Below are 20,758 nucleotides of genomic sequence, written 5' to 3' on the forward strand. Positions count from 1 at the left end.
ACGTAGAGATTAAGGGGGGCATAACCATTGTCATGTCATTGCATATAACTGACTTTCCAATATATGAATTTAAAATTAAGACTTTACCGGTAAAATTTTGTCTATAAAAGTTGTGAAGCAATAAAACAAACAAAATAAATGAACGAAATAAACAAAAAACAAAAAAAATTTTTTAATGGGTTAAAATTGTTTTTCAAACAGATCATAGGACTAGCACCTTAGAGATTACCTTAGAGTCGTTTGCTTTGCTTAGCTCCCCAAAAAATACAGCTGAGGACAGAAGAGGCAAGATGGATATACGTAATTTTTTTCAAATCTAAGCTTTCAAAAGCGACACCAACTACTGAGCGAGAACCAAGGACTGAAGATGAAGACGATAAAATGCCGTAGAGCACCGCCAAAAGTTTGCTCCATTAAAGACGTTAACCCTAAAAAATGAAACAAACAAAAAAATAAACAAACAAACAAAAAAAGTTTAATTTTCAACATATTATTGTATTTTAAATGTTGCTGGCTGCAATCAAACCTGTTGACGGGGGGGGGGGGGGGGGCAATCGAGTATGTCTAGGCGCATCACTGTTTGAGGGCTTGTTAACCCCAGGGATGTGGAGGGGGCAGCCACAGGATGTTTAGTTATACTGTTTTGTTGCTTAGCAGGCAGGCATAGCACTCTCAGTTGTATTATAATGTTGTCTACATGAGACAATAGATGGAAATTGTTTGTATAAATTGTGTCACATCACTTTACGGTCTGCTAAATTTAACTGTCCATCTGAAATAATTTGAAAATTTACACTGTCATTGCTTGCTAAGCGTTAAAAGTATTGCGACTGTTGTCGTGACAAGCCGGTGACAAGGGTGGGGTGGATTGGGGCCCACAAGTCTGTTAACAGCCCTAGCTGGAACAATCAGTCAAAAAGGATGCGGCGTCTACTTCTTCACTAGGTAAGCCTGAAAAACGTGCGCTCACACGCGCGCGCACACACACATAGCTGGGATGCCTGTTTGTATAAGCATGGGCTAAGCTACTATCTTGTAACTAAATTATTATTATTGCTGACACTGCGTTTCGGGGTCATCAACATTTTTGCCCCCTGCCACCAAATTCAAACTCCACCTATGAGTAGGACCAGGGAGGCCGCTCACCCGGAGGTGATAAACGGGTTGAGTGACTCTTGTCTTTCATCTCGTGTGTGTTATATTTTCTCTCATCTGGTGTATTGTCTTGATCGCAGTCATGACGTAAAGAGGTGTTTGTTCATAACAATGGCATACCACACGCTACACGTCACTTCCGCTCATTAATATTCATGACGTTAGCTAATGTTGCTAAGGGGAGCTAATGAGAGCTTGTCCCCAATAGTAAATGAATGGAAATAGTGTAAGAAGGATATGTTTACAGAGCTAAAGCTACCAATTCTGTCCGAAAATGATGTTCCTGGTGCCAAATTCACTGGTAAAGATGTAGAAGAACATACAAATGTTCAGTTAAAGAGATGGCTTTTGAGTGTCGAGGGCTGAAAAAGAGCCGAGCTGACCAAAGCTTAGCCTAGCCTTAGCTTTTTTATCGACACCTTTTTCATACGCCACTGACAATGACATTCTCCTGTTTCAACAATACCTTCCTTTACCACCATATGCCCTGTCTATCTTATATATTATATCCTCTGGTCATCTTACATCTCTGACTGTTCTTTTGGGTGAATTACATTGCCATTTTTGTGTACTGATCGCAAATGCTTTTTGTTGACAGCCATCGAACACTTTTAAGTTTTTCATTAATAAGAAATCTTAATTCTATAATTTATTTACACTTCCCCTCTTACTTTTTTTTTTTTTTTTTAACAACAGAAAAGGTAACGGTGGCAGTCAGATACCATTTTAATTCTTTACAGGTCATTCATTGTCAGACAGAAGCAGCACGGCAAAACGCCATGCTAAAAAGTAAGTAAAAAATATCAAAATGGCTTACCTCTTTGTCCTCTTAAGGACCCTGCCAACCCAACAAAATGTTTACTGCATATGAAATGTGAATGGCTTCACGTTGCTGGCGTTAGACATTCGCGTTAGTTGATCCATTCTTCTCATTTTTTCTTCCGAGTTTTTGTTTTCGGGAATTGTATGAAGAAAACGTCGTAATGTCCAGAGTTCTATATAAGCAGCATGGTCGTTTTTGAAAGATTACCGGAGAAAACAAGCAGAAAAAACATGGATTGCATTGATGAATGATGAACTGTAATTTAAAAAAAAAATTATTATTATTACATTAAAATTATTAATTTAATAATATAATAATAATTAATGATACATAATAAAATTAATCAATTCTACAAATGTTTAATTATTCATCTGTCTTTATAATTTATTTATTCATTTGGCTTTATAATCTTCAACCTCATACAGTTCTCCTGTGCATCAATGATGTCCGCATCAAGAATGAATAACATTTTATAAAATGTTATAACTTTTCTGGTGGTGTCAATAAAGATTTAGCATTATTGTCATGGGGCAAAAAACAACAACCTAATAATAATCGAACAAATATTTAGTAAGGTATTTGACCGCTACGATTTTCTTTGAACGCACCATCACGAAAACAGATGAAAGAGATTTGTAGTCCTTACCGGAAGAGAACTACATTTCCCAGTCCGCAGGAAGGACTTTCAAGTCAAGCGCACGAGCCTCGAGCCGCAACGGCGGCAGCTGGTGCAGCCGAGCAGGCGACTTTGTTCCAGCGGAGCGAGTGAAAATCGCTCGAAAAAGTGTCAACAGACAAGACGAAACCGTCCGTGCCGGGATTCGGAGTCAGTGGCTTTTGTGCTAACTTGTCAGAGTAATCAAAATCCACCTCGGTGCCCTTTTAAAAGGGTTTTCTCAAAAGTTGAGCCGAAGCGGAGTTCTCTCATTCAGGATGTCGGACTGAGACAAAGGGGTCTGGGGGGGCATTCCCGTCGGAGCGGTAAGTGGCACATTGAACAAGCTCGGAATAGGAAAGTTTTCCACTTGTATTAAAGATGAAATTAAACGTACTACTCGAGGGGTTAAGTACGAACACGACGGGCTCCCTTTCTGTCGTTTGAATTTTTTGTGTACACGAATGTTGTGGGTTCTTTAATCTTTGTAAAGCGTTGTCTTGCTGCCAACACTGAGGAATATCATTGCGAATTTGGATGTGACTTGTAGTTTTTTTTAAATTACATTACTATTGAATTAGTTCAGAGTCTGTAATGGATTGGACCACCAGCGGCGTGGTCGACATATTTAAATCACCCCGCAGAGTAAATAGCCCCAGATTAACATCGAGTATAAACTTTTTTTTTAGGGGTTGGGGGAATTTATATCTTTAAAGTCAATTGATATACTTGCAATACTATTTACAAGTAAACATTTCAAATAAATGTTATCATAACCTGTGTCAGATGGACAGTTTATGATTTGGAACACTGGTGTGTCAGCAGGTACAAGCAGATAGAGGAAGTGACTTCTGGATGGGAAAAGATGGAAAGGGAGTTGCAATGGTGGAAAGGACAGCTTGCTGCAGACATCCATCAGTCCCTCCGCATCAAGGTGAGTTCACCTTGACAAGCAACTGTGTTGTTGACAGTATGAACATAACACTGATGCACTCACAGATAGTCTTCGAAAGGTAAACAGAGGACTGTCAGGAACACGCAGCCAGAAAAACATACCTTCAAATCTTATTATTTGAATATTCGATTTACGGATTGCATTTCTTCATTGCATTTTCTTTTTATATGTTGTGTGAGAATATTTTTTTTTTGGTTCAATCAAATTTCAGCCCCTATGTGTTTCTACATTGCAATCAGCCCCAGAGCCATCAGTGCAGGCCAGTGTAACTTTAAATGTTAGTCGTAATGGTATTGTTTCTTTATAGAGTCGATTCACTACTGTATAATAATTTAAGCCTTTTAATATCTTCTGATTGGTTGATCAGAGCAGATCAGATCCACCACTCACTTTGAATTTTGCTTTTCTGGCAGTTTGCCCCTTTAAATTACATATTGGGTTTCAGAGGAGAGCTTTAGATTGATCATAACAAATCTTTAAAAGCTGCCTTTAACCTGTATTCGACCAGGTACTCTGGAAGTTGAATAAATTATTTGAAAAGTCAACCTAGCTGCTGTCAGTAAGCCTGTTGCAATATGCAATAATTCCATTTATCGCGCGATAAATAAAAATGAAGGCGGTAATTTTTCCGCTGCTATGTATCGCCTCGCATGCGCGTGCGGCAGACGTGCTGTTAAAAGTTCGGATTCCTCGTTACCAACTGCGCAAAATGCATCTTCATTCCAGGTCCAACAAAAACTAGCGCCGGAGCCAATCGTTCCCATTATATCCTATTGTTCAAAGTATACCGGCTGCGTCAGTGCTCCGGAGTGACTGTGGACCATCTATGGCATCCCGGTGTTGTTGACGCGTGGGCGCTCCCGTCAGGAGTGACATTTCACGCGGGGCGGCTATTTTTCGGCACAACGCCGGATATTTACAACAAAGTCCGCCAAAACATTGTTACCGACTTGGCTGCTACGAACAACCTCGCTTTGACAACGAACAGCTGCTTCAAACTCGTCCTGTTTGTGAAAGTCGATTGTCATATGCTGGTGTTGTGTAGTAATGAGCAGACGTGACTACAGCGGCGCTTGCTAACTTTTTAAATGCGTGCACACACTGGATATCATGAAATGGCAAACTAGATGTGCTATCCCATGCCATTGGCTACGTGAGCCCAGTGTGATTATGGGACACGTAGTCCATATACTACATTGATGAATTCTAAACTGTCATGACTGAATGGAAGTTAAGAAGACCAAATCAATCCATACCAGTGACTATAGATAATGTTGCAAATATTGTTAATTCAGTACGTGACACAGATGGACCACAAATAGGATGTCTTGCTCATGTAGTAAACCTAGCTGTTAAGAGAGCTGTAGAAATCAACAGTGTGCCCTGCCTCACTTTACAAACAGTAAAGATTGTTCTCAGCACTTTTATACAAATTGTTTTCAGATCAGTAAGAAGTAAGCACATAAATATTATGCACTAAAATGCATGTTTATATGATGGCAATTTAATTTTAGCTCGTTAGCAAAAAACAAAAAAACCCCCCCAAAAAACGAAACAAAAAATATACTGTAATTGTTATTTTTTTTACAGAGCATGAAATGTATCGAATCGGATCGAAAATCTTGTCCCCGTATCAAAAATCGTACCGAACCATGACTTAACTGTATCGTTTCATCCCTATGGAACACCATTGCAGAAGCTATGACGGGAAAAGTTTTCATTTGCCTAAATGCTTAAGTTATTAAGTGCATCTTTTTTTTTTTTTTTTTTTTTCAACACATTTTATTTAATCTGTATTTCTGTGCGGTATCAATATTGTTGTTTTTTACTTAAGAGGCATGGTCTATTCTTTGTAGTTGTGATTTCTTAAAAAGTATTTTTGAATTTAAGAGTAAATATTTATCGCGTTTAAATGGGTGTACTTGATCCATTATTATATGCTGTATTCTCACTGTGTTATTGTAAATTGGTAAAAAAAAAAAAAAAAATGGGGGGGGGTGCAATAATACCGCGTATCGCAATAATTTATGAGAATAATTATCGCACACTAAAATTTGTTATTGCGACAGGCCTAGCTTTCAGCAGAGTGAAACAAATATAAATGAAATACTGTATACGTGAAATTCATAGGAATACATTGTACAGCATACGTCATGCATAACATCATGGTAACAGGCTAAGGCGCAAGTGCAGCTACAGTGCTGGCCAAAAGTATTGGCACCCCTGCAATTCTGTCAGATAATGCTCAATTTCTCCCAGAAAATCATTGCAATTACAAATGTTTTGGTAGTAATATCTTCATTGTTTTTGCTTGCAATGAAAAAAGAGAATGGAGAATTAAAAAAAAAAAAAAAAAAAAAAAAATCCAAAAATGAGCCGTACAAAAGTATTGGCATCCTCAGCCTAATACTTGGTAGCACAACCTTTAGACAAAATAACTGTGAACAACCGCTTCCGTTATCCATCAATGAATTTCTTATAATGCTCTGCTGGAATTTTAGACCATTCTTCTTTGGCCAACTGCTCCAGGTATTTGAGATTTGAAGGGCACCTTCTCCAAACTCCCATTTTGAGATCTCTCCCCAGGTGTTCTATAGGATTCAGGTCTGGACTCATTGCTGGCCACTCTAGAAGTCTCCAGTGCTTTCTCTCAAACCATTTTCTAGTGCTTTTTGAAGTGTGTTTTGGGTCGTTGTTCTGCTGGAAGACCCATGACCTCTGAAGGGGACCCAGCTTTCTCACACTGGGCCCTACATTATGCTGCAAAATTTGTTGGTAGTCTTCAGACTTCATAATGCTAATGCCATGCACACGGTCAAGCAGTCCAGTGCCAGAGGGAGCCAAGCAACCCCAAAATATCAGGGAACCTCCGCCATGTTTGACTGTGGAAAGTGTGTTCTTTTCTTTGAAGGCTTCGTTTTTTTCCCCCTGTAAACTCTATGCTGATGCCTTTTCAAAAAAAGTCCTACCTTTGTCTCACCTGACCAGAGAATATTCTTTCAAAACGTTTTTGACTTTGTTAGGTAAGTTTTGGCAAACTCCAGCTTGGCTTTTTCATGTCTCTGGGTTAGAAGTGGGGTCTTCCTGGGTATCCTACCATAGAGTCCCTTTTCATTCAGACGCCGACGGATAGTACGGGTTGACACTGTTGTACCCTCAGACTGCAAGACAGCTTGAACTTGTTTGAATGTTAGTCGAGGTTCTTTATCCACCATCCGCACAATTTTTTGTTGAAATCTCTCGTCGATTTTTCTTATCTGTCCACATCTAGGGGGGTTATCCACATTGCCATGGGCTTTACACTTATTGATGACCCTGCGCACGGAGACACAGGAACATTCAGGTCTTTGGATATGGATTTGTAGCCTTGAGATTGCCCATGTTTTCTCACAATTTTGCTTCTCAAGTCCTCAGACGGTTCTTTGGTCTTCTTTCTTTTCTCCATGCTCAGTGTGGTACACAGGACAGAGGTTAATTCAACTTTAATCCATTTTAACTGGCTGCAAGTGTGATTTGGTTATTGCCACCACCTGTTATGTGCCACAGGTAAGTAACAGGTGCTGTTAATTACACAAAGTAGAGACGCATCACATGATTTTTCAAAGGGCGCCAATACTTTTGTCTGGCCCATTTTTGGAGCTTTGTGTAAAATGATTATGATTTATTTATTCTTTCTCATTTTCTTTTGTGTTTTTTTCAGCGCAAGCAAAATAAATAAAGATATTACTACCAAAGCATTTGTAATTGCAATCATTTTCTGGGAGAAATTGAGCATTATCTGACAGAATTGCAGGGGTGCCAATACTTTTGGCCAGCACTTTATTTACTATCCAGTAGAGGTGTGCAAAATTTCCAATTCTTAGATTATTCGCGATTCGGCCGTGGAAGATTCGAGAACGATTCACAAACATCCAAATTCCGATTATTGAAATATACCAAGTAAAGCGGAAGTACAACACACTCAGCGCGCCGCGCGGTCTTCGGGACGGAACGGAGCGAGAGTAGCTAAACAGCATGCTTCTCATTACCCGGCCCCTCAGGTAATGCCAATGCTCAATTCACGGCTCTAGCTCAACTCATGCCACGAGATAAAAAAAACACAACAACATACCTGACTGCTGCCGAAAAGCTGCTACAAAGTACAGCCACATAATGTTACGGTAGATATCACTTATATAGGACTAGATGCATTATAGATTCGGTAGCATAAGCAGTATATCTACAAAAAGCTAGATGCGGGCGTTAGTAAACGGCCGCCATCTTAAAGCAGTACACTTCCCTGTAAGGCTGTTGTAGCGAACCTTCCAAGCAAACCTAATTAACTTTTTATCTAAAATACTCCTAAATCGGTAAAATATTGACTTGAATCTATCTTTAAAATAGTTTTGGAACTTTCACATGTCGAAAGTAGACAAAAGGGAAGTTATGGAATAACGGGAGCAATTTTAACAACTTTAACGGTTGATTCACAACATTAAATTAATTGAATGTAGTTTAAAGCTGCTGATACAGAATGGGGACTGGAGTTTTTTTATTTAATGTTATTTTTGTATATTTGTTCACTGCTATATGCGAACTTGATACTGAAATAGTAGTTTGGTTTAGCCAGAGAGTATTTTTGAACAATTTTGGAACTAATGTACAAAACTTAAAAAAAAAAAAAAAAAAAAAAAAAAAAAAAAGGAGGGGGAGTGCATCAATAATCATTTTATAATCGAATCGGAGCCTCTGAATCGTAATCGTAATCAAATCGTTAGGTGCCCAAAGATTCCCAGCTCTAGTATCCAGCACGGGTTTAAAAAATGGTGTTATTGAGATGAATGGGGTGACTTTTATTCTCATAGCCTGTGTTTTTCACCGTTCCACTTAAAATTCTGTTGGAAAACTAAATTACACAGCCAATTTGTCTTGTTTAAAATGACCCTAATAGAATTATGTGGATGTGTTTAGGCTTATTAATTAAGAATGTCTTAATCAACCCTAAGTGTGGTCATAATTTCTGTCACTTGAATGATACCGTCAAGTTCATGCCAGCGTTACGAGACAGAAGATCATACAGTAGATGACGATGTCAGCAATGTTGAGTGAATGCATCATCAGATTGTGATCGTAATGTTTATGGAAACTCAAAATGAGACATTATCTTGCACAATCATCCATTCAGAGACCCAACGCGTGATTCAGAGTGAGCTGTCAGCTGGCCTAGATGTCTGTATACTGACTGAGCTGCAAATAAATCGTCATGTCAGAGATGGTCATTTGGGATGTGTTAAGCTACTGTGGCTTCAGTGGAGCATCACAAAAAACAGTGTGGCATGGAACACAGAATTCCCTTCAGTCCGTGTCTGAGACACAGGTTCCGTGCTCTATTTTAGAAGGGTAGACTATTATGGAAGACTATTTTCGCAGTGGTGTAAAATTAATGCAGTGGCAAAGTTTCCCACAACTTTTGAAACACTTAAGACCTACTTTGTTCTATTAAGACACATAATTTAAAATGCAAAAGTCAAATGGCAATTCATTAAACATTAAATAATCATTCAAAATTAGCTCCTAGTTTGAAACATTGCATGATTGTAAAGCTGTGCGGTGAAAGTGAAACTTAAGTTCCTTTTTTTTTTTTTCCCAAAACATGATTTTTCTTATGACCTCGGATGCCATTTTACCAGGTTTAAAACAAAATGCCACATAAGATGACAACATAAAACGTAAAGCTTCGTTCATATTTATGTGTGTTGTTTCATGCTTGTTTAAGTACAGTGGTGACTCGACATATGAAAATTTGACTAGCCGTTTGTTTCTACATCCGACGACATGCTCGAAACACGACAATTTATGACAGCGCAGCAGTTTCTTTGTTGTCGGGCAAGACGGAAGCGCAACGGATTTTCTTGTGAGAGAAATCAACATGGGTTCCAAGAATGTTAGTGCAGGTGGTGGGAAAGGAAAACCGGGAGACTTACCATTGAAATGACCATGGAAATGATAGAAAAATATGAGCATGGTGCGCACAACCGTAAACTGGCTCGACAATACAGCCGTAGAATGTCTGCGATCTCGACGTTCCTCCCCCGACCTCCGTTCGCCAGTCTTTATAAGTTAAGGTGACAATTATTGTGGTAACTGCCAGGTTCGTCAAGTTTTTAATAATTTATTTCAGAACTTGTGGAACACAGCATGCATACTGTTCTGCAGCTGAACAAAGTGAAAATAAGAAAGCGAAAACGAAAAACACATCCGCCACATCAGAACCCGATTCGTTACATTATTACAGGTATTATTATTACTATTACTGTTAATATATCATTATTCCAATTTTTATTCATAATTTATTTGTTTTGCTCTGTGTAGTTGCTCTTTGCAATAGTACCAGCAGCATTTATTAAGGATTTAGTGTAGATTTTCAGGCTGTGGAACGAATAAATGATGTTTTCTTATGGGAAAATCCTGCTTGATATATGACCATTTCTACTTACAAACAAGGTGCTGGAACAAATGAACTTCGAATGTAGAGGTACCCCTGTACTTCGATTGGCCATTTCAAGGTATAGGTCTGTCCAGCAACTTGTGTGGATGATATAGAGTGGTTCCTTAAGATACTAAATTAATTTGTTCCGGAGTGGCACGGTTAATACCTGTAATGAAGTAGATAATAGAACATAATGCAAAAAGGCGATATCCAAAAGTGATACCAAGTAGTGAACCGTGCAAAGGCGTAAAAACACTCTTCGTGAGAAAAAATTAGAGGAGACTTGTGCTCTTTCGGCGAAGATGTCGGCCCTCTTTTATTTCCCGCCACCACAACGTTTTAACACTTCCTTTTCTTACCGTTGCGCCTGTGCATGTCATCACACTGAAACGCACATCCGAACTGAAACGTAACACCAACAGTAGGCCAATAGGAGAGCAGGAAAATAGTACTAAACATGATAGAAAACATTGTGACCAATTAGGGCAGCAGAATCATGGTACTGAGCATTATGAGAAAGATTCTGACCAATAGGGCAGCAGGATCTTATGGCATGTTGCTGGCGCAACTTTTCTGCGAGTGGGAATGATCTATTACAGTATGTATTATCTTTCATATGCTAAAATAATCTTTTGTAATATTAAGCAATAAAAGCTTAGAAAAACTTTTTGTGAAATGAATTTTTTCATGTACTGAAGCTTTCATACTCAAAAACTGCATGTTTTAGTATTTTCTATGAGGATTACGTTAAATTTGAAGAATGGTACGTAAATTGTCCTCCCAATTCTGGAATGACCCTATAAGCCACTTAATTCTAGGCCTGAACGATATTGGAAAAAACTATTGCTGCGATTTTTTGGGGGTTTGCGATATATTGCGATATTATATTGCGATATTAAAAAAAATGTATATATATTTTTTTCAAGAAATTATCACAAGATGACTTAAATAGCTGTTTGGAAAGACTTTAGATGACTCACCATCACCACAGTGTACAGTCATCCCTTGTTTTTCGCGGTTAATGGGGATCAGAAGCCGCCGCGATAAGTGAAAAACCGCGAAGTAGCGCACCTCCCCCATTTTTGTTTTTTTTTTTGTGTGTTTTTTGTGCCCAATGTATTTATTCAGATTTAGCATTGGAAAGAGATACATATAAGACATGTTTTTTTCTCACTTTTCCCCCCAAAGTGATTTTAAAAATGTATATAAATAAATGGTTTTTAAGCACTTCAAATGTCATAATTATGATAAGTTTTAAACATAACTGTCCAACCAAATCATTTTTGACCAAGAATAAAGTACTGTAGCAGATAAATGCTTGGCTTTATTAAATGCTTCTGTTTATCTACTTTAGCTGTGACCGTTGAAGTGACATGTAGAAATTTCAAACTCCTCATGATCACTTCTGGCTAGAGGTTAGATTTTGTGCCCGAACCCGAACCCGACCCGACCCGACCCGATCGGGCCCACAATTTAAGCATTCACGTTCGGGTCAGGTCGGGTCGGGCCGCCATGCCGGACTAATAAATTATTTTAAAAAAAAAAAACAAAAAAAAAAAATGGAGAGCATGCTCTCTGTATTGCGCTTTTGCTTGTGCGTGTGCACGAACGCCGTGGCGCCGGCCGCTTTTTCTTCTTGTCCTCCCGCTGCACGGCCGAGGCGCCGCCCTCTCCTGTTCCCTCTCCTTGTCAGAGAGGCGCGTCCATGTGAGAACAATATCCCACACACTCAGAAATATGTTTAACAAACTTTCCCAGCATTATTTCGTTGTGTGAATGCTTTGATAATTCTCAAAAAAATATGTAGATTATTTAAACATTAAGAAAACTTGCGTTTTTTTCTGCCAACTCGAAGAAATAAAAATAAATTGCTGCTGCTGCGTTTTTTCCGCGTCACTCAAAAAAAAAAAAATAAATAAAAAAAATGGAGAGCAGGCTCTCTGTATTGCGCTTTTGCTTGTGCGTGTGCACGAACGCCGTGGCGCCGGCCTCTTTTTCTTCTTGTCCTCCCGCTGCACGGCCGAGGCGCCGCCCTCTCCTGTTCCCTCTCCTTGTCAGAGAGGCGCGTCCATGTGAGAACAATATTCCACACACTCAGAAATATGTTTAACAAACTTTCCCAGCGTTATTTCGTTGTGTGAATGCTTTGATAATTCTAAAAAAAAATATGTAGATTATTTAAACATTAAGAAAACTTGCGTTTTTTTCTGCCAACTCGAAGAAATGAAAATAAATTGCTGCTGCTGCGTTTTTTCCGCGTCACTCAAAAAAAAAAAAAATAAATAAAAAAAATGGAGAGCAGGCTCTCTGTATTGCGCTTTTGCTTGTGCGTGTGCACGAACGCCGTGGCGCCGGCCTCTTTTTCTTCTTGTCCTCCCGCTGCACGGCCGAGGCGCCGCCCTCTCCTGTTCCCTCTCCTTGTCAGAGAGGCGCGTCCATGTGAGAACAATATTCCACACACTCAGAAATATGTTTAACAAACTTTCCCAGCGTTATTTCGTTGTGTGAATGCTTTGATAATTCTAAAAAAAAATATGTAGATTATTTAAACATTAAGAAAACTTGCGTTTTTTTCTGCCAACTCGAAGAAATGAAAATAAATTGCTGCTGCTGCGTTTTTTCCGCGTCACTCAAAAAAAAAAAAAAAAAAAAAAAAAATCGGGTTTTTCGGGCTCGGGCCTGCAAATCTAGTTAAGTGATCGAGCTCGGGCCGGGTCGGGCCTCAATACCAGCGGGCCGTGTCGGGTCGGGCTGGATTTTTTAGGCCCGAACTAGGCTCTACTTCTGGCATTTAAATGTCTCCAACGTCCCCACAGTACACACATTCATTCCAGCGCGGCTTCCTTGCAACTGTTTAACAAGTTAAACGATGATTGACAGATGCCCGTGTGAAGTCTGCTTCTTTGGCCAGATCAAAGCCATCGTTGTGCCGCAGTGACTGAGAGGATCAAAAGGCTGGGAGAGGGAGGGTAGAAGGCTGTGCGCAGACCAGAGAGTGAGGCGTATGTGGATAAAAAAAAAAAAAGAAAAACTATCGCACGTGCTTACGATGGGACTATTGCGCACACGCACATCGCGATGGCGATGTTTAAACGATATATCGTTCAGGCTTACTTAATTCTCAAACTATCATGTAATCAACCCGTTGTTTTGCCCAGTGATGAAGCAGCAGTTTGCTGACAGGTTTGGGCCATGTGACATTCTACATAAAGCGTATACAGGCATGTTTACTGGGGCTAATATGTAGTTGTTCAGACTATGCTATTTTGTGAAATTACGAAGATCGTTTAGAATGTTACAAAAGATTATGATTTAATGAAGCAACATTAATTAAAGCATAAAATTCCAACTAAGACATGAAAATGTTTATTTTTTGTTCATGTCACATACTGTACTTAAACAGCACTGTATCCCACTAAGAGATACCCATTAAATTAATTTAAGAAATCATTTTAAATTGTACCAACGTTTGGATATTTTTGTTTTTGTTTAGATGTCTAAAAAAATAATAATTATCTTAACGCGTCATACTTTTGTTAAAATGATCTTTCTACAAGCGTACGCCCAAGTCAGTTTGATTTTATTATTATTATTATTATTCTTTTTGTTAATGTAAACCTGATACAAACAGATAAACACAAAAGCTTTGTCCCAATTCAGTGTCTGCACCTCCTTGATGGAGGATCCTGTTGGAGACATTTGACCTAGGATCATCCTCCCCAGGTGTTCACAAAATGTGACAGTCTAACCTTCGGTGTTATTAATTGAAATTAATGTTCTTATACATTAAATAGCATATGATGAAATATAAACTTATGAAACAATTTCTGAACTGCAAACATTTTTATAAGCTAACCGTTACTAAGCGCTATCAGTCGCGTTTTAACAGAATAAAAACTTATGTGTCTGGGATGTATACGGCTGTTCGCCAAGTACTGTAGCATTGCGTCCTCCAAGGTTGGCTCAAAACAGGACCCATTCTGAGAGTGTGAGAGGAACATCCTTCGAGTTTTAATAGATTGGGACCGGCCTTCGTGCATTATTGTGATATAACAAAATTTTCAATGCACACTGAGTGTGCAGACCCTGAAATGGGACATGGCGAAAGTGTAGCCTCCTTGAGACAACTGCAACATATTGGTCCCGTAAATGGTTCCATGTTGAGGGGACACAATGTTTCAAAATGGTGAAAAGTGCAGTGTCTAAAAATGGAGGGAATGTTAAATTTTCAGTCACATTGATCACTGTTGTTACTTAGTATTATTTGTGCTTATAACTCCTTTGTAGAAACGTGTACTGCTTGTATGTTCTGCTGTGTACAGCATGCGGCTTAGCAAAGCCTTGACACTCATGAAGGCTCGCAGATTCCCTAAGAAGTTAATTAAAAACAAACAAGCAAAATATCAAACTTTTCATCATGTAGAAATTTTGTCCACATTGCTTTCTACTGGCCTAGCATGGATATTGATCTGGTTTTTAGGGATGTCCCGATGGCATATTTTTGCACTCGAGTCTGAGTCACCTGATTTGGAATATCTGCCGTTAGAGTCCCAATACCGAACAAAAGTTTTTTTTTTTTTTTTTTTTTTTAAACAAAAGTTCCAAACATGTTACTGCCCCACCGTGCCACATTCATAATTCAAATTATTTTTAAAATAAGAATAACTTCGAAAAAAATATTCTTTTTTAAATGCTTCATTGTGTTAGTCCACTAAAATCCATTCACGCTTTAACGCTCACTCTGCTGAGAACAGTCTCTCACTTACACAATGAATTGCCACAGCACACGTATGTAAATTTGAAAATGATTGACACATTTGTGCCATTGATCGTAGAGCTACCAAGCTTCTCTGGCAAGATCAAACTCACAAACCTGTCAATCATTGTTTACTTTAAGTACCAAACGCAAGCTGGACAGTTTGGCCTCACATCTTAGCAGGTGGGAGGGTGAGAGGCTGTGGCGCTGTATGAGCATGAAGCAGGAAAACATAAATATATATGTTCCGAAACCGTCTTCTGCGTCGCTTGTGCCTCAACATTTGTATGATCAACATTTGTTCATTTTGTTGTTCAGTGTTGATGAGCTGAAGATCCACATTTAAGTGTTCTATCTCCGTTGGGATTGTTTATTTATTTATTTTTTTTGTCTGTTGGCATTGTTGTGCACTGGAAGAAAACTAGAGGAAGTTGACAAGTCCCCCAAAACCGTACAAATACAACGCCACACCCCTCTACTGGTTTTGCGGTGAATTACAGAGCAACGCGTTCCATTGCCACAGAAAGATCGAATGCTCATTGACGCCGTCACCTCAGGCTTTAGTTTTTATGACCTGTTTTTATTGTAAAATGGCTACTTTGGCCACTGCACATTCGAATGAAAACTAATCTTTTTAACAAAATGGCATATACAGTGGGGCAAATAAGTATTTAGTCAAGGGGCTCCACTCGTTACCTGTATTAATGGCACCTGTTTTAACTCATTATCGGTATAAAAGACACCTGACCACAACCTCAGTCAGTCACACTCCAAACTCCACTATGGCCAAGACCAAAGAGCTGTCGAAGGACACTAGAGACAAAATTGTAGACCTGTACCAGGCTGGGAAGATTGAATCTGCAATAGGGAATGGGACGTACTACGTCATTGTTTGGACCCGCCTCCATGCTGGCAATATAATTCACTTCCGGGCCGGCAGAGTCAATGCGGATTGTAACGTGTGGTAGTGCTAAGCTAACTCTTTCGGTGTTTTAGAAAGAAAATATGGGTGCTTATTGTTGCGTTACCGGGTGCAACAGCGTCTCCTACGACAAAAAAAGGGGTTAGGAAAAATGGACTCACTTTTCACCGTTTTCCTGCATGGAGGACCAAATATCAGATCACGAAGGTACGACGGATGGCTGGATTGCAGCGGTTCGTCGGAAAAGCATTTCTTATGATCATATTTCTGCTGGAATGAGAGTGTATTCCCCTCATCTCTACTCTTGTAAGTTGAACGATTTATCCGTTTTGGTTTCAATACGTTTTTTGTTTTTTTCTTTACTGTTGTGTAAATCTGCCTCGGTAGCAATGCTAACCTACTCCTCCTCATCACCTACCTGTTGTGTTACTAGGAAAACCTGCATATGAAATATTGACAACACATCCCGATTGGTCACCATATCTCTTCTTGGGTTATTCTGAGGTCAAGCGCACCACATCGGAGCGTTGAGAGGTTGGAAAGGCGAAGAGTGCACGCTGAAACTTCAGTTTGCTCTGCTCTTACAAACACGATCCCAAGTGTTATGAAAAGTCAATAAAATATGAATACCAAAACATGACTTGAACAACTTCTTGACAAACTGTAACTGCTTGCTGTTTACTTCAGGTCTTCATAATAAACAGGTGTAATAATTACAAAGTCAGGTGACTTAATTTTGTTATTCTATTTGGAATATGCATTGACAATTTTTGGACAGTGTTGTAGACAAGAACTGGGACTGATAAGTTGCAATAGATTTATTTCAAGTAATGCAATTTCTCCAATACGATATTTGAATTGACAGTTTAAAATCTTTAAATTAGTGCAAACAAGGCCCACCCTCTGACGGTGGCAGCAAATATTATATAATTATAAGTAATACACAAATACAAGATCACAATAAACGTGTCTTTGTCAAAGCAGTTTAAAACACTATTTACTGGCCTTGGGTAAATTGCCAGACAGGATAAATATGTGCTTTAAAGTTCTTGCATTTCCATTTTAAGTATTGCAAGTACTAGTCTCCAACACAGTATTTGAACTGACAGTTTAAAATCATTTTAGTACAAAATGGCCCACACTCTGGCAGGGGGCAGCAAATATTATAATACATAATACATTATAAAAAGCTATATACTATATAAATACAAGATCAAAACAAAACCTGTATTTTTCAAAGCAGTTAAAAAACATCCAGTGGCCTTAGGTAAATAAAGGTGTATAAATATGTACTTTACAGTTCTTGCATTTCTATTTTAGGTATTGCAACTTTTCCAACACTATTTGAATTGACAGTCTAAAGTCTACATAAGTGCAAATAAGAATATTATAATTTAAAAATAATAATAGAATATATAAATTCAACATTACAATGAAAGGTGTCTTTGTCAAAGTGGTTAAAAAAAAAAAAAATTAAAAAAAACGTCACTGGCCATAGTTAAATAGCCAGGCAGAATAAATATGTGCATTAAAGTTCTTGCATTTTCACAAGTTAAAAGCCCGCAGTTCATCGACGAGAAGGGCAGACCCAGATGGCGTCTGCTGCAGGGGCTTGTTTGAGTCCGACACAGGACAAATGGAACCACTCCATTGAACAAATTTTCTTTGTCAAATGATCCAAGAAGAGAGATGGTGACCAATCGGGATGTGTTGTCAGCAGGTTTACCTAGGAACACAACAGGTAGGGGAGTCGTAGTAGGCGAGCATTGCTACCGAGGCAGATTTACACAACGGTGTAAAAAAACAAAAACGTATTGAAACCAAAAGTGGATAAATCGTTCAACTTACAAGAGTAGAGATGACAGGAACACACTCTCATTCCAGCAGAAATATGATCATAAGAAATGCTTTTCCGACGAACCGCTGCAATCCAGCCATCCGTCGTACCTTCGTGATCTGATATTTGGTCCTCCATGCAGGAAAACGGTGAAAAGTGAGTCCATTTTTCCTCACCCCTTTTTTTGTCGTAGGAGACGCTGTTGCACCCGGTAACGCAACAATAAAGCACCCATATTTTCTTTCTAAAACACCGAAAGAGTTAGTTTAGCACTATCACACGTTACAATCCGCATTGACTCTGCCGGCCCGGAAGTGAATTATATTGCCAGCATGGAGGCGGGTCCAAACAATGACGTAGTACGTCCCATTCCCTATAGGTAAAATGCTTGGTGTAAAGAAATCAACTGTGGGAGCAATTATTAGAAAATGGAAGACATACAAGACCACTGATAATCTCCCTCGATCTGGGGCTCCATGCAAGATCTCCCCCTGTGGCGTCAAAATGATAACAAGAAAGGTAAGCAAAAATCCCAGAACCACACGGGGGACCTAGTGAATGACCTACAGAGAACTGGAACCACAGTAACAAAGGCTACTATCAGTAACACAATGCGCCGCCAGGGACTCAAATCCTGCACTGCCAGACGTGTCCCCCTGCTGAAGCCAGTACACGTCCAGGCCCGTCTGCAGTTCGTTAGAGAGCATGTGGAAGATCCAGAAGAGGACTGGGAGAATGTGTTACGGTCAGATGAAACCCAAATAGAACTTTATGGTAGGAACACAGGTTATTGTTTTTGGAAGAGAAAGAACCCTGAATTGCATCTGAAGAATACCATACCCACTGTGACGCATGGGGGTGTAAACATCATGCTTTGGGGCTGTTTTTCTGCAAAGGGACCAGGACGACTGATCTGTTTAAAGGAAAGAATGAATGGGTCCATATATCGAGAGATTTTGAGTGAAAATCTCCTTCCATCAGCAAGGACATTGAAGGTGAGACGTGGCTGGGTCTTTCAGCATGACAATGATCCCAAACACACAGCCAGGGCAACAAAGGAGTTGCTTCGTAAGATGCATTTCAAGGTCCTGGAGTGGCCTAGCCAGTGTCCAGATCTCAACCCCATCGAAAATCTGTGGAGGGAGTTGAAAGTCCGTGTTGCCCAACGACAGCCCCAAAACATCACTGCTCTAGAGGAGAGCTGCATCGAGGAATATACAAGCACCAGTGTGTGAAAAGCCTGTGAAAGGTTACAGAAAACGTTTGGCCTCAGTTATTGCCAACAAAGGTTACAAAACAAAGTATTGAGATGAACTTTTGGTATTGACCAAATACTTATTTTCCACCATGATTTGCAAATAAATTCTTTAAAAATCAAACAATTGTCAGTTTCGGTTTTTTTTTTTCTACATGCAGTCTCTCATGGTTGAGGTTTACCCATGTTGACAATTACAGGCCTCTCTAATATTTTCAAGTGGGAGAACTTGCACAATTGGTGGTTGACTAAATACTTATTTGCCCCACTGTATATGCCATTTTGTTAAAAAGATTAGTTTTTATTCGAATGTGCAGTGGCCAAAGTAGCCATTTTACAATAAAAACAGGTCATAAAAACTAAAGCCTGAGTAATTAGACCATTAGTGGCCATTAGTGGTTGACTAAATACTTATTTGCCCCACTGTATAAAATGTTTGCTCGATTTGACTGGATCATTGCCTATCCAATTTATCTATCAAGCAATATAAATGAATCACTAAGAGTGTATATCGTCCCGGACAATGACCGACTGGCTTCATACACAAATAGCAACATCAACCTATCCAGCTGTTCATTGTATATGTGTAATTACAAGATTGTGTACAAAAAAACTATAGTTGAATTTGGTGCATTTAAAACCCCTTCATGCAATGTTCGGGTATCTTACATGGTGCCCCCCCTCCCCCCTCACAGTTTCTTCCAGTCTTAATGACGTTTGCTGTGGTGCTAATGCCCTGATGTGGGAGATAGTGGCACTGTGGAGCATGTGGCGAATTATCAGACATGCAAATCAGCCAGAGGCAGCTGTGGAATTCTTAATTATGGTGCGGGTCTCCCACAAAGGCACCTCTCCGCTCCCCCACTACACGCCTCCACAACTCTTAAGACTGACCCCCCTCTTTTGCACACACCCCAGTTTTCCTGCATCCCTTGTACCCCTAGACAGACAGATGGACTGGAGGCTGGGACTGAAGCAGTGGGAGGAGAGTTTGGGGCGGACTGGAAGGTATGGTTGATTCTGGCACAGGGGGTGGAGTTGTTTTATGTGGATTTGGGGGGTGGTGAGCTGAGGGCACTGTTTATTTTTGGATTCGATTGAAGAGTAACTCTGAGGATTTGGGTTGTTTTTCTAATGGCATTCAAAATAAATAGGTGACAGTTTGTCAAACCCTGCCTGTGTGTAAATTTTGCCCCCGTAGCAATTTAAATTATGCAATGTGTTCACTCCAATGCACGTTCGCACTCGAACAACCATCCGATTTTTTTTTTCTCCCGTAAAAACCCTTTACTATTTTCAAATGGGATTACGCTTGCAATACATAATCTCCAAATAAATCAAAATCTAAGCCGATGTTTTTACTGGGATTCTCAGTGAGCAAAATATTTTTGAAAGCACAAATATTTTCTGCCATTAGCAGTTAAGTGGGACTTTCGTAGCTCTTATGCGAGTTTGTAAAAAGCAAGGCTTCTCTTTAATAATCTGGGGAAGATGCAGAAACTGGAGGATTGTGTTCTTTTTATCTGTGTTTGATTGAGGAGCAACTGAGGCCGTTTCAATACTAGTACTCCTGAGGTTCTTTCTTCCACTTTGAAACTCATGCTGCTAACTGGACATGAATAGGAGATGTGCTAGGGGTGAAACGTAATCCTATTCACTTCTTCATCCCAGAGAAGGACTCCCCCCACATGCCTCCCAAAAAACCAGACGGACACCAACACGCTTGCCCAATACCCGGTACTCTGAAACCTCTCTATTGACCCAAATTATTACTTACTATCTGCAACATGCGCAGTGTAATTGTGATTGAAACGAGCTGGCACAATTATCTTGAAATGATGTGACTGGAGTTATATATGAATTATTAGTATTGTCTAACACAGGGGTGGGCAAACTATTCCACAAAGGGCCGCAGTGGGTGCGGGTTTTTG

General features: G+C 39.5%; 1 protein-coding gene across 3 annotated transcripts in view; it reads left to right on the top strand.

The window, feature by feature from the left end:
* Positions 1-2,659: 2,659 nt before the first annotated feature.
* Positions 2,660-20,758, top strand: part of ccnjl (cyclin J-like) — a 46,154-nt gene continuing 28,055 nt past the window's right edge. For 2 of the 3 annotated variants that reach the window (XM_057850361.1, XM_057850360.1), the window contains exons 1-2: positions 2,660-2,959; positions 3,459-3,567. In XM_057850361.1, the coding sequence (XP_057706344.1) occupies positions 3,489-3,567 (79 nt within the window). In that variant the 5' untranslated portion in view covers positions 2,660-2,959; positions 3,459-3,488. Of the gene's footprint in view, positions 2,960-3,455; positions 3,568-20,758 lie in introns of all 3 variants that reach the window. The other variant, XM_057850359.1, reaches the window with a different exon arrangement.

Source organism: Corythoichthys intestinalis, chromosome 11 (assembly GCF_030265065.1).
Source record: "Corythoichthys intestinalis isolate RoL2023-P3 chromosome 11, ASM3026506v1, whole genome shotgun sequence".
Taxonomy (NCBI): Eukaryota; Metazoa; Chordata; class Actinopteri; order Syngnathiformes; family Syngnathidae; genus Corythoichthys; species Corythoichthys intestinalis.